Source organism: Gracilinanus agilis, chromosome 1 (genome assembly GCF_016433145.1).
Source record: "Gracilinanus agilis isolate LMUSP501 chromosome 1, AgileGrace, whole genome shotgun sequence".
Taxonomy (NCBI): Eukaryota; Metazoa; Chordata; class Mammalia; order Didelphimorphia; family Didelphidae; genus Gracilinanus; species Gracilinanus agilis.
In genome coordinates this window covers 140,957,535-140,972,470 of record NC_058130.1, presented here as the reverse complement: position 1 = coordinate 140,972,470, position 14,936 = coordinate 140,957,535, and the positions used below count along the sequence as shown (strand labels likewise).

The 14,936-nt window shown below is 37.9% G+C and overlaps 2 protein-coding genes across 2 annotated transcripts in view; both read left to right on the top strand.

Moving 5' to 3' along the window:
- The window catches only part of RAB40C (RAB40C, member RAS oncogene family), a 106,818-nt gene that overhangs the window by 29,154 nt on the left and 62,728 nt on the right, over positions 1-14,936 (top strand). The window lies entirely within an intron of this gene.
- LOC123232530 (persulfide dioxygenase ETHE1, mitochondrial-like) lies at positions 5,506-8,283 on the top strand. Its single transcript, XM_044658976.1, has 2 exons — positions 5,506-5,509; positions 7,496-8,283. The coding sequence occupies exons 1-2, from the start codon at positions 5,506-5,508 to the stop codon at positions 8,281-8,283; spliced, it is 792 nt and encodes a 263-aa protein (XP_044514911.1).

Below are 14,936 nucleotides of genomic sequence, written 5' to 3'. Positions count from 1 at the left end.
CTCCTATCTATGGGAAAGGGAAGATCTTAAAACCAAGCAAGAGTTAGAAAAAATTACAAAATGTAAAATAAATAATTTTGATTCTATTAAATTAAAAAGGTTTTGTACAAACAAAAACAATGTAACCAAAATCAGAAGGGAAACAACAAACTGGGGAAAAAAATCTTTATAACAAAAAACTCTGACAGAGGTCTAATTACTCAAATATACAAGCTAAAACAATTGTATAAAAAAATCAAGCCATTCCCCAATTGATAAATGAGCAAGGGACATGAATAGGCAATTTTCAGACAAAGAAGTCAAAAGTATCAATAAACACATGAGAAAGTGTTCTAAATCTCTAATAATTAGAGAAATGCAAATCAAAACAACTCTGAGGTATCACCTCACACCTAGCAGATTGGCTAAAATGATAGCAAGGGAGAGTAATGAATGTTGGAGGGGTTGTGGCCAAATTGGGTCATTAATGCATTGCTGGTGGAGTTGTGAATTGATCCAACCATTCTGGATGGCAATTTGGAACTATGCCCAAAGAGCTCTCAAAGACTACCTGCCCTTTGATCCAGCCATACCATTGCTGGGTTTGTACCCCAAAGAGATCATAGATAAACAGACTTGTACGAAAATAATTATAGCTGCGCTTTTTGTGGTTGCAAAAACCTGGAAAACGAAGGGATACCCTTCAATTGGGGAATGGCTGAACAAATTGTGGTATATGTTGGTGATGGATTACTATTGTGCTCAAAGGAATAATAAAGTGGAAGAATTCCATGTAAACTGGAAAGACCTCCAGGAATTGATGCAGAGTGAAAGGAGCAGAGCCAGAAGAACATTGTATACAGAGACTGATACACTGTGGTAAAATAGAATGTAATGGACTTCTGTACTAGCAACAATGCAATGACCCATAACAATTCTGAGGGATTTATGGAAAAGAACGCTATTCACATTCAGAGGAAGAACTATGGGAGTGGAAACACAGAAGAAAAACAACTGCTTGAACACATGGGTTGATGCAGGCATACGACCACACCAATGTAACTATCAATAATATGTAAATAAGTCTTGATTGATCACACATGTTAAAACCAGTGGAAATGCGAGTTGGATATGGTGGGGGGGGGAGGTTAAAAGGGGGGTGAAGGGGAAAGTAAAAACAAGAATCACGTAACCATGGAAAATGTTTCTTAAAAAATAAAATATTAAATTCAAAAAAAATATATATAAAATCCCTTTTCTGTCTTAGTAACACCTCTAAGACAAATGGGCAAAGGGGGTTAAGTAATTTGCCCAGGGTCACACAGCCAAGACAATAAAAATATATTTTTTAATGTTTTATTGATGACTATTTTACCTCACTGGCACTTCCCAGTGATACATCTCTCAGTGGGACCCTACCTTTTATTTTATTTTATTTTTTTAAAAAACCCTTACCCTCCGTCTTAGAATCAATACTGTATATTGGTAAGAGTGGTAAGGGCTAGGCAATGGGGGTTAAGTGACTTGCCCAGGGCCACACAGCTAGGAAGTATTTGAGGCCAGATTTGAACCTAGGACCTCCCATCTCTAGGCCTGACTCTCAATCCACTGAGCCACCCAGTGCCCTCAACCCTACCTTTTAACAAAGAATGATGTAGTTAAACAGAACATATGTCACAGGTAAGCAGAATGCTAACAATCTAACAACATAGATAATTCATTCTCTACTTATTATACCCTGCTCTTTGCTAGAGAAAATCTCAATCAGGTTTGGTCACTATATGAGCAATAACATGTTTAAGCCTGTATCTTAACAGTCTGTAACCAAGCACTTCCTGATAAGCTTTCTTGGAAAATTCTCTCATTTAGAGAGGAGAAAGGAAAATATAATATTAGTATTAGCATATCAGATATGAGTGATGTGGCCTCCCTAAAGAGCTCCATTGTTGTATTTTCCTGTATCCAGCTCTTTTTAAAATGTGCTTTCACTGTCACCACTTTAAAATTTTTTTGCTACTTTTAATGAGCCTCAATTTCCTCATGAGCAAAATGAAAATAGTGGGGCTAGATAATTCTAAACTTCTTAACAGCTCTAAAAGCTTAATCGATTTGATCCCATTCCCCTCAACAGTTATTCCAAACCTTCTTTTAACTCCTCAAGCTCCCAGTGCTACATTTCCCCCACCTGCCTCCCCTCTAGGAAATGTCTTTACCTCCTACTTAATTAATAGGGCTTATCCATGAGATTTCTCTTCTCTCCCACTAGATGTCTCAAAACCTCTCTCTCTGCATCTTTACTCATATATTCTTTTTCTTTTCTCTTATTACCAAGGAAGACATATCTTCTCCATCAATTGATCATTCCCCACCTTTTCTCTTATCTTTCTTCTTTCATTACTTCCTATAAATATGCTCAGGTTTATCTCAGCTTTAAAAACCCTAACTTGACCGTGCCATTCCTTCCGGCCATCATGTTGTTCACTGCCAGACTCTTAAGAGAATAATTCATGCTCTCTCCGTCTCTAATTTTTCCACTATCCAATAACTTTTAGTCCTTTGCTTTCTGGCTTTTGGGTTTACTAGATCCTATAGCCTTTTCTCAGGATCTGGTAATTAAGAGAACATTGGTAACATTGAATGGAGAATCAAATCCTATGCCTAAGTAATTCTTTTTAGAGGATGGCCTGGAAAGTGGAGAGAATAGTGACAAACAGATTAATACAGTGACCCAGATGACAGCTCATAAGGACTTAAATTAGGGTAGTAATTGTGTTAGTATTGAAAAAGGGATAGAGATAAGAAATGTTGTGGAAATAGAATCATAATGACTTCGCAACTATTTGGGATGGGGGGCAGGGAGGCAAAGGGGGCAGGAGAGTCAAAGATGACCCCCAGGTTATGAACCTAAGTAACAGTCACTTTCAAAAGAACCTGAGTGATAAATGTGTTACCTTCAAAAGAAATAAGTAAATTTAGAAAAGGGGAAAGTTTTGGACATACCTAGAGGATATAAACTTAGTTTTAGACATGCTGAGTTTCTGGTGCCAATGGAGAATCCAAATGAAAATGTTCCACAGATATTTAGAGGTATGGGACTAGAATTGATGGGAGAAATTATGGCTTGTTTTATGGGCCTGAGAAGTGATAATTGAATTAACAATAATGGTGAAATCACAAATGGCCTCGTGGCAAAATTGGTCTTGAAAATTTAATTCTAAGCTAATACCTGAAAATATGATTAGATTTTCACAGAGAAGGTGTCAAATCTTTTCCTTCTACCAAAAACAGAGTTCATAGAAAGATAGCAGACAGACCCCTTCCTACTGTTCACTTCTGACCTAAAGCGTGGCCATCTTTTTTGTTCTGCCATCTTCTCAGAATAACTTTTTACTTCCATTTCCTGGTGGAATCACATTATTGTGCAGGAAAGTAGATTTTTCATAGTTATATCTCTAAATCACTGAGATGGTGACTAATAGAGAAGAATATGCTCCAAAATATAAAAGTTGAAATTTCTTCTTTATTTGATTCCTTCTTTCTCTCATACTGCCTACTTTTGTTCTCACTGCAAAACCATTTCTAAGGATGACTAAGTCAGCAGCTTAGGTAATGATATTCTTGCCCTTTAAGGTTAAGTCAGCAGTTTGGTAGACTTACACACCCTCTTGAAACTTGGGAGCTGCTTTGTGTTTAATTTCTTCCCTTCTAGGCTCTCATCATTTAAACAAGTTAACTCATAAAGGGTAATTCAATGGCACTGTATAATTGGGAAACTTAATACCAGTATTCATGAAGTAGAGATTGATTGGAGGTACCATAAGAGTTGAACACTATCTTCATATGTTTAATTTTTATGGTTTATAACCCAGAATCCCAGTTTCTTTTGAGGTAAGACCTAAACAAGAGAGTTTAATGAGTATGCTACAGCCATTAGAGACATCCTTATAGGTTGAAAAGATTGTTGGATTTGGTTGGGTTTTTTTAACCCCCTCAATCTTTTGTGTGTAAAATGAGAGGCAATAATATTTTATTACTTATTACATAGACTTACTTTAAGGGAAAATGTTTCTGTAATATTTAAAAGTGGATTATGTTTTTCACCTCTAGGATCCTTAGAGTAGAAGTTCTTAACCTGTGGCCCATGAACTTAAAATTTATTTTTAACTATTTTGGTATAAATTATTTCTTTTATAATCCTAGTGTTGTTTTCTATGCATTCAGGCATGTTTCAAATCCCTCCATTCATTCATTCATTCATTCATTCATTCATTCATTCATCTACCTATTTGTTTGTGAGCCCATGCCTTCTGTTTTAGAATCAATACTAAATGTTGATTCCAAGGCAGAAGAGCGATAAAGGTTAGGCAATTGGGGTTGTGATTTGTCCAGGGTCACACAGCTAGGAAGTATCTGACTCCAGGCCTGGCACTCTATCCACTGTGCTACTTAGCTGTCCCATAACCCCTCTTTTTAGTTGAATATCTTTTTCATTTTATTAGGTTCAGAGGGTAGATCTTGAGCTACTTTGCTCTTAGGTACATATTCCATTCCCTCCTGCAGTTTTTGTTGGTACAGAATAATCTTGTATTAATCATATCTCCTTTCCTTTTTATTTAAAGATATTTATCCTTGCTTCTTGCAGGATTTGTTCTTTGGTAGTAGAATTGTTAAATTTAATTACTAATGTAGTTTGGAGTTGGCAGCACAGGGTTTTTCCCCGGAGGCAATTTTTGATTGGCACTTCACTTTTGTGTTCAAAAATTTTGTAGTTTTCTTGTATTATTTCTTGCACTGGGGTGTTCGGGTTATGTTATTCCTTTTTTGCTTCTTCCACTTTTGCATTCTCCATAAGTTATCCTTTCATTTATTTCTTTGGTGAGACTTGCCACTATGGTTTCAAGTTTTTCTGTTCTGCCAACTATTTCTGCTATGCAAGTCACAAATTTGACTATATTCAAGTAATCTTTTTCTGGTCCCATCTTCTTTTGGAAATCCATAGGGTCCTATGCTGTTTTTCCTTTTTCTTGCAAAATTGATTCATAGATGCCTGAACTCTTTTACCTGATATGGAGACCATATTCCCTTCAGATATTAATGTTGTCTCTATTGTTTATTTGCTTATACTGAAGGTCTTGAATTGAATTTTCTTCCTCCTGAGTTCTTTGGTAGTTTTCTTCTGATTCCTTCTCCTTTGGCATTTTCCCAGGGAACTGGATCTCAAAGGCACCTCAGCCTCCTCCTATGCTTGGCAATTCATGCTTTACCAGCTTTGGTCTCTTCCTTAAGTGACTTTTGGATAGACAGAGATAGCCCCAACTGGATGCCTCATAGCCACATACACATGACCTATCCCAGGTCCCCTCTTTTCCTCAGTTCTCTGGCTGAGCTCTGTTTTGGGACAGAGCACTAGCTGCAGCCTGAACAAACTAATGCAGTTAGATGGCACAGTAGAGAATGAGAGGCCTGGATTAAGGAAGACATGAATGCAAACCTAACCTCATTTGTTCAGACACTAAATTTGTGACCATGGGTAGGTCACTTAATCTGTTGGCTTCAGTTTCCTCAAAATGTGAATATTAACAGCACCCACCTCAGGATTATTATGAGCATCAAATGACAATATTTGTGGGATGCCTGGAGAATAGTAGTAGTAGGTGTTTTAGAGATAATTATTCCCCTTCTCTTCATCCCCTCCCTTAATCCCACCATAGTTTGAATCTCTGGAGCTAGGGGCAGGGGAGAAAGGAAGGAGTGTTGAGTTGGGTTCTGTTGCAAGCCTCTGCATCAATAGTAGTGGGAGAGAGGAGTGTAAGAGGGGAAACTAGATATTTAAGGTATGGTCACCAGGAATTGGATTAGCTCAATTCCAAATTTAAAATAGACCCAAGTCAGGATGACTTTTATGGAAGTTTATTTACAATTAGGAAGGTTGAGGGTAGGGAAATTGAGAGAGAGAAACTCTGACCCCGACCAGAGATCAGGACTGGATGAGAATTTAGAGGCCCCAGCAGAGGGGCACAGAGGTTAATTAAACCAGGCTAGCCACAATGCCTTTTACAATTAGAGAGGCAAGAGAGGCCTCCCTGAGGGTAGATCCTCAAGAAATGCCAAGGGAGGCAAAAGGAAGTCAGCCTAACTTACCCACGTGACAATTCAGAGGGAAGCCGTCTGAGGTCTCCCCAGAGATCCTTCTATACCAAGTTCAAAGCACCAACTTCCTCCACAGGAAGTTACCATCATATTTAAAAGATAGCATCTTTTCGTCACTTCCTGCATCCACCTTCAATTTCAAGTGGACAAATGGCAGCCTCAACACTGTTTTGGACTGCCCAAAGGGCAGTCCCTTGTTCTTGATTTGTTATTTATTGTCACTTGTGGGTAACTGATCTTCCCCTCCCCACTAAGTTGGGTGGGGTGACATTATTTCTGATGGCTAGAGTCTAACAATGAATGAGGATGAGCTAATTCCATTTACACAGGAGACTGAGTAAGTGTATTAGGTACTAGTGTATAGCCTTTAGTTTTAATAGAACTGCAATTAGTTCATTAAATTCTTATGTCTTGGATTCTTATTGTCCTAGACTGTGAAGACATCTGAATTTGCTTTTCTCTCATTTATAATATGTATTTTGGAGTCATTTGAGAAGTTGTAAGGATCAGAAAAAATGTTTATTTTTCCATCTCGTTGTTTGCATAACCAAGAAATTGTATGTTACGTGTTTTTAAAAATTGAATGGTATTTTATTTTCCTACTTACATGTAATAACAATTTTCAACATATATTTTTAGAAATTATAAGATCCAAATTGTCTTCCCCCTCACTCCCCCGTTTTCTTTCCCCTCTCAGAGATGGTAAGCAGTTTGATCTGGGTTATATGTATTATTATGCAAAGCATACTTCCATATTGGTCATTGTTGTAAGAAAATACTCATAGTACCAAAACCCCCAAAATAAAACCATAAATAAACTAAAGTGAAAAATAACGTGCTTTTATCTGTATCTGACTCCAATAGTTCAGTCTTTGGAGGTGGATAGCATTCTTTGACGTTAAGTCCTTCAGAACTGTCCTGGCTCATTGTACTGCTGATAATGATAAGTCTTTCATAGTTGATCATCAAACAATATTGCTGTAATTGTAAAAGGTGTTCTGGTTCTGCTTATTTTACTTTACATCAGTTCACATAGATCTTTCCAGCTTTTTCTGAAATCATCCTGCTCATCTTTTCTTATAGCATAATAGTATCCGTTACCATATGTTATGCATTTTAAAACATTATTCTGATTAAGTGTACTGTAGGTTTTACCAGATGCCAGAAGCTTTTTTAATTTATTTTTTAAACAAAAAGAGCTTAAGAACTCTTGTCCTAGAGCTAATCCCATGAAGTTGGTGTTGCAGTGGAGCATGGTTTGAAAATATAGGTAGGGCAAGACATTCTTGGCTGAAACGATGGGGCCTGGGCTGCTGCTGCGTGTGTGCGGGCTGCTCGGGGTTCCTGGGCTGAGGCTGGGGTCCAGGGCCAGGGCGTTCAGCAAGCCGGGGGAATGGCCTGCTGTTGCGCCAGCTGTTCGAACCCCAGAGCTGTACCTACACTTACCTGCTGGCGGACCAGGCTGCTAGGGAAGCCCTGCTCATTGACCCCGGGCTGGAGATGGCCTCCAGGGATACCCAGCTAGTGCGGGAGCTGGGCCTGCGCCTCCCCTATGCCATCAACACCCACTGCTATGTGGACCATGTCACTGGCACCAGCATCCTCCGCTCCCTCTTTCCGGGCTGCAAATCTGTCATCTCCCACCTCGGCGGGGTCAAGGCCGACCTGCTCATTGAGGAGGGGGATGTGCTCACCCTTGGGTGCTTTGCCCTGGAGACACTGGCCAGCCCTGGCCACACCGATGGCTGCCCGACTTTTGTCCTGAGTGAACACAGCGCAGCCTTCACTGGGGACGCCCTGTTCATCCGGGGATGCGGACGCACAGACTTCCAGCAAGGCTGTGCCAAGACCCTGTACCACTCCGTGCACCAGATCTTCACCCTTCCCAGGGACTGCCTCATCTACCCAGCTCATGATTACCTAGGGCAGACGCTGTCCACTGTGGAAGAAGAGCAGACCCTGAACCCATGCCTCACCCTCAGCTGCCAGGACTTCATCAGGGTCATGAACAACCTCAACCTGCCCAGGCCCCAGCAGATGGACGTCGCCATCCCAGCCAATATGCGCTGCAAAGTCCAGGAGCTGCCGGGCTCACTGCCCCAGCAGGGCCCCAGCTTGGCTGAGATGGAGCCGGTTTCTCCTTGTTTCCGTTAATAAAAACTTCTTTTGCCTAAACTTAAAAAAAATGGCACAGTTTCAAATATTGGAAACCTATTTGCTTTGCAGATCCATGAGTCAATGCCATAGAGAACCAGAGTGCCACATATGCTGGAACCACCAAATCTCTCATTAATATCTTAAAGTTTGGTCTGTAAGAACCAGCCCAGATACAATTTTGTGTAGATAAATTTCTGTAGTAGAGGATTCTCATGTGCAAAGATTTTCCCATAGCTAACACTTAATAGCTCACATTTGTGGAGCATTTCATGGTCACAAAACACTCTACGTTCTTATTTGATCCTCAAAATAAGTTTTTTGTGTTGTAGATAGTATAAATATTTTTATTAATAATTTACAAAGGAAGAAACCAAGATTGTAAAGTGACTTACCATGGGATTATATAATACTATAAGTGGCAGCAATGAGAATGGAACTTTTCTATAGTGTCCTATAGCCCATATTCCTTTATTTCATTATCAAAAGAGAGTTTAAGAGAGTGGGCATTATGAACCAGGAAATAGCTGTAAGTAGAACAAACCTTCCTGATCATGGACTAAAGAGTAAGGGGAAAGATGAAGAAGAAACTATAAAGGGATGCTTTAGCTTGCTTCTTAATAGAATATTATTGCACCATAAGAAATGATGAAAAGAATGGTTTCAGAGAATTCTGGGTAGTATGAACTGACAGAATGTAGCAAAATGAACAGTTTATATACAAGGACAGCAACATTTTTTTTAAACCTTTACCCTTCTGTCTATACTAAGCTTTGAAAGTTTAAGAATGCTAATCAGGATGAAGCATGTAATCCACCTTCTGACAGAGAGCTGGTAGACATAAGATGCAGGGCCATACACTTTTGAATGTGGCCTCTGTATTATTTTGCTTGACTATGCTTATTTGTTACAAGAATTTCCCCTCTCCTTGGTTTTAGTTGAGAGGGGACAAGTTAATAATATTGTCCTCCAAAAGAGGACTATTATAACTTTTTTTTTAAGTACACAGAAGACTAGAAAGTATGGACAAGTAGGACAGTTTTGAAAATAATATGTAGAATTTATTATGTGCTCACCAGGAAAAGCATAACAAAATGGGGATTTATGATTTCATATAAAACCCTCCTGTGTGTTCTATGTATAGAAATGCTTTTTTGGGGATGTTTTTCAATTCACAATTTCAAAATTAAAGTTAAGCAAAAAGAGAACTTCCAAAGACTTATTAATCTGAAGTGACTATTATCCTTTTCTAGTGATTCATGTGGTTCAATGATACTGGAAAAGGAATCTAGAAAACACTGCTAAAGTATTATGAAGTATTGGGCAAAAAACCTTTGGGACACAAGTTATGCTTTTACTGCTGCCACTCAAAGCTAGAGGCCTCAGAAAAGAAAGGCAAATTTAGAAAATGAACAGCTGGTTTAAAAGATGATGTCTGAGTTTTGGATTTCTGGGCTATTGTTTAAAATATAGCAATAATGGACTTGTGGCCATACTGTTGGAGTATTTGCTTCAAGTTTTACAAATCTAATCAAAAGAACTCTAAGCTTAAAAGGAAAGGGGAAGGAGAAAACTGCCTATCTTTCAAGTTAGATATTATAGAGAGTAATTAATATGTAGAAAAAAGAATAGTAGTTAAGTTAGAAAAAATAGTAGTAGTAGAAATACAATAATTCACAGGAAACAGAATCCAAGAAAAGCACTAGTAATAGAACTCATGGCCCCTTCTGTTTTTACACAAATGTACAAAATATAAGTAACAAGCATGAATGTAAAGGTGACAAATGTGACCTTATAAATATTGGTAGGGGTCTTATACTTATTGGTAAGACCTCATACCATAAGAATGAGACCCATATCTGGATTATAGCTCTGGAAGAGTATGTCATATTTTGGGGGAAAAAAGAATTGGTATAAAAAGGGGAGGGATAAGAATAGCATATGTTTTAAAATATATTAGAAAATCTTGGAACTGAGGTCAGGGTGAAAGGAGTAGGCTAGAGGACATTTGAGTGATGATTAAAAGGAGCAACATCAGAAACAATTTCACAATCAATGTATATATAAGCTACAGAATATCCTGATAGAAAGGAAAAATTGATGAGGGGTGTGGAAAAGTATCACAAGCCTGGCACAGAAGCATAATATTGAAATGATAAGAGGACTTCATACTTATACTGAAGTTCTCTCTTTGCTTAAAGCAGAGCAGCTAACAATTTCTTGACTTGCCTTAATAATCATTTCATCCTTCAAAAAATGGAAGAACAAAGGAGGGGAACTCCTTTATTTTGGAGCTCACGTTCATCTAGGCAGAACTGGTTGCTAAAGTAGAAATGGGAAAAACAGGGAAAATGATTACTCCGTCTTAGACTTTGTGATAGAAGGGGAAACTGGGCAGTCAGATATGCAACTTAGATTTTATGAAACATTTCAGGAGTTTCAGAGCTAGGATCAATAGGATTCATGGACTAGAATTCTGCCAGGCAAGAATGGATTTTCCATTCTCAAGAATTAAATTCTAAAATCATAAGAAAAACGTATAGCAAGGAAAGAAGTAAACCTGAGAGACTAATGTGCTTGCTTAACACATCATCCATATTCTTCTCTCCACTCACAGGCTTAGGTCCTTATCTCTTACCTGGAATATTGTAACAGCTTCATAAGTAGTAGTCTTTCTGCCCATGGTCTTTCCCCTTTCTAATCTTTTATTTTTATTTTTTGATCAATCGAGACTTATTTACATATTATTGATAGTTGCATTTGTGTGGTTGTTTAGTGTCTACATCCCCAACCATGCCCACATCAATCCATGCATTCAAGCCAAGCGGTTGTTTTTCTTCTGTGTTTCTACTCCTGCAGTTCTTCCTTTGAATGTGGGTAGTGTTCTTTTCCATAAATCCTCAGAATTGTCCTGGGTCATTGCATTGCTGCTCCTTTCTAATCTTTTAAAAAGCTACCAAAAGAATCTTCTTAATGCACAGGTCTGTCCATGTAAATCCTTTGCTCAAAAATCTTAGTTAATTTTCTTTAGCTTAATTGTCTTTAGAATAAGATTCATGGCGCAGCTAGGTGGGTCAGTGGATAGAGAGCCAGGCCTGGAGATGGGAGGTCCTGGATTCAAATCTGGTCTCAGACATTGCCTAACTTTGTGACCCTGGGCAAGTCACTTAACTCTGCCTAACCCATACCATTCTTCTGCCTTGGAATTGATACTTAGTACAGATTTTAAGACAGAAGGTAAATGTTGGGGGGAAAAAATTTCAAACTCCTTAGCCTGACACTTAAATCTGTCTAGCATTTATTGTCAATCTAATCTTCCAGCCTCATTTTACGTTATTTTCTTTTATATATAGCATGTCATAGTTGCTAAAGTGCTGGATCTAGAGAGGGGAAGAATTGGGTTCAAATCTTGCCTCTGGCATTTAATGACCCCAAGCAAATCACTTATGTCTCTAAACCTTAGTTACTGCAGTAGGGTAAAGGGGGGTTACCAGCAGTCCAATTCCTCTTGGGGGTGGGACATTTGAGTGAAAACAGAGTGAGAAGAGCCAGAGACCCAGTAGGTTTGCAGTGGCTGATCTGAAGTGCCATTTGCTGATTTTAATTTTTATATCATTTTTCTCAAGATTACATCAATGTTGGCATGAATTCCATTCCCACCATACATCTTATCTTTGGAGACAATGTGTTAGGTGTGTTTGACATATCTCTTGGGCCACAGTGGTGAGAAAGTACAGGCCTTTTCATGGGGGACAGTTTCTTCATATTTCATTCATTTTTCTTTTATGTTAAATTACTGTACCAAATCAGGTCTCGGAGGGGGGAAACTTGGAAACTGTTCTGGCCTGTTCTTGCAGGCACCTGTATATGGGAATCTGAGTTTTAAAATTCTTAACATTAACTCACTATATGCTGGTTTGTTGTGAAGTGACTTCTAGGGGAATTTCTGTATTACTTTATGTAAGGGTGGAAATTTCCTAGGAGTTATAGATGGGCTCTGCTATTAGCCTGTATTGCTTTTCTGTGTTTCCCTGGGGCTAAGTAAGGATATTGATTACAACAATTTCAGTAAAAGGGAATGTTAGTGAGAAAAGAGTCACATGGGGGAAAGTGAGTGGAACATCCATCCTTATGACACCTGCCATGCTGGTTTTCAGAATTGGTGATGAGCTGTGCTAAATGTCATGGGCTTTGACAGCTTCCTGCAAGTTACCTCATCTTTTTTTTTTTTTTTTTTTTAATTTTTTTTAAACCCTTGTACTTCGGTGTATTGTCTCATAGGTGGAAGATTGGTAAGGGTGGGCAATGGGGGTCAAGTGACTTGCCCAGGGTCACACAGCTGGGAAGTGGCTGAGGCTGGGTTTGAACCTAGGACCTCCTGTCTCTAGGCCTGACTCTCACTCCACTGAGCTACCCAGCTGCCCCTACCTCATCTTTTAAAAGAAGGGATTAGGCTAGATGGTTCCTAAGGTTCTCTCGAACGCTAAATCTTTTATCCTGTGGTAATATAGTATGTTTTCAGCCAAACTAGATGTCTTTTTGTTCCTAAATTCAACATACTTTTTCTTGGCTTCACGCATTTATCTAAGTTGTTGTAGATGCCTGGAATTCATTACTTCCTCATCCGCAGTTCTTAGAATTCTCTTTCTTCAAGACTCAGCTCAGCTCAGGTTCCACCTTTGTGAAGTCTTCCTTTATCTTTTTTCTTCTTCTATTGCCCAACACGTAATTTTCACAAAATACTCTTCCTTGGTCTTTCTTTTGGTCCCATCAGACTCAAACTTGTATTATACTTATACTGTGTACATAGCATTTTCTCCCTTTAGAAATTAAATTCTTTCAATCAAATGTGATAGACTTTACTACTAATAGCAATATAATGATCCAGGACAGTTCTGAGGACTTATGAAAAAGAATGCTATCCACCTCCAGAGAAAGAACTGTTGGAGTATAAATGCAGATGAAAATATATGATTTATCACTTATTTGGGTATATGTTTGGGGGTTTTGGTTCTATAAAATTATTCTGTTACAAAAACGAATAATATGTAAATATTTTGCATAATAATAAATGTATAACCCAGATTGAATTGCTTATAAGAGGGGAGGGAAGAAGAGAAGGAGACAACATGGATCATATGACATGGGAAACTTATGTGGAAATTTGTTATTAAAATAGAAAAAAAAATTTTTAAGGAAAAAAAAAAAAGAAATTAAGTTCCTTGAGGAGCCAAAACTTTGCCACTTTTCAGCATTCTATTCTCAGGTCCCAAAACAGTGCCTTACACTTAATACATGTTTTTTGCATTGAGTTAAATTGGATTACTATCTAAATTTTCTCTTGCAGAAGCTCTTAAAAACTTGCAAGAGCAGGAGTTAGAAAGAGAAACTCCATTTAAAATTACTCTAGACCAGTGGTTCCCAAACTTTTTTGGCTTACTGCCCCTTTTCCAGAAAAAAATATTACTTAGCCCCCTGGAAATTAATTTTTTTTTAAAATTTTAATAGCAATTAATAGGAAAGATAAATTCACCTGTGGCCATCACCGCTCCCCTGGATCGCTATAGCACCCACCAGGGGGCGGTAGTGCCCACTTTGGGAATCATTGCTCTAGACAATATAAAATATTTGGGAATCTATCTGCTGAGACAAACACAGGAATTATATGAACACAACTACAGGACACTTTTCACACAGTTAAAACTAGATCTAAATAATTGGAAAAACATTAATTGCTCATGATGGGTAGAATGAACTAATATAATAAAAATGATAATCCTACCCAAATTAATTTACTTTTTCAGTGCCATACCTGTCAAACTACCAAAAAACTTTCTTATAGAATTAGAAAAAATTATAACAGAAATCATCTGGAAGAACAAAAGATCAAGAATATCAAGGGAAAAAAATGTGAAGGATTGGGACCTAGCAGTACCAGATCTTAAACTGTACTACAAAGCAGTGATCATCAAAACAGTATGGTACTGGCTAAGAGAAAGAAGAGTGGATCAATGGAATAGACTAGGGGTAAATGACCCCAGCAAGCTAGTGTTTGATAAACTAAAAGATCCCAGCTTTTAAGACAAGAACTCACTATTTGACAAAAACTGCTGGGAAAATTGGAAAACAATATGGGAAAATTTAGGTTTAGATCAACAACCTTATATCCTATACCAAGATAAATTCAGAATGGGTAGTAAATGACTTAAATATAAAGAGTGAAACCATAAATAAATTAGATGAACATAGAATAGTATACCTGTCAGATCTGTGGGAAAGGAAGGAATTTAAGACCAAGCAAGAGATAGAGAACATTACAAAATGTAAAATGAATGACTTTGATTATTTCAAATTAAAAAGGTTTTGTACAAACAAAATTAGAAGGGAAACAACAAATTGGGAAAAAATCTTTATAACAAAAACCTCTGACAAAGGTCTACTTCTCAAATTTATAAGGAGCTAAGTCAGTTGTACAAAAAATAAAGCCCTTCCCTAATTGACAAATGGTCAAGGGAAATGAATAGACAATTTTCAGATAAAGGAATCAAAACTATCAATAAGCAGATGAAAAAGTGTTCTAAATCTCTCATAATTGGAGAAATGTAAATCAAAACAATTAATAAGCAGATGAAAAGTGTTCCAAATCTCTCATA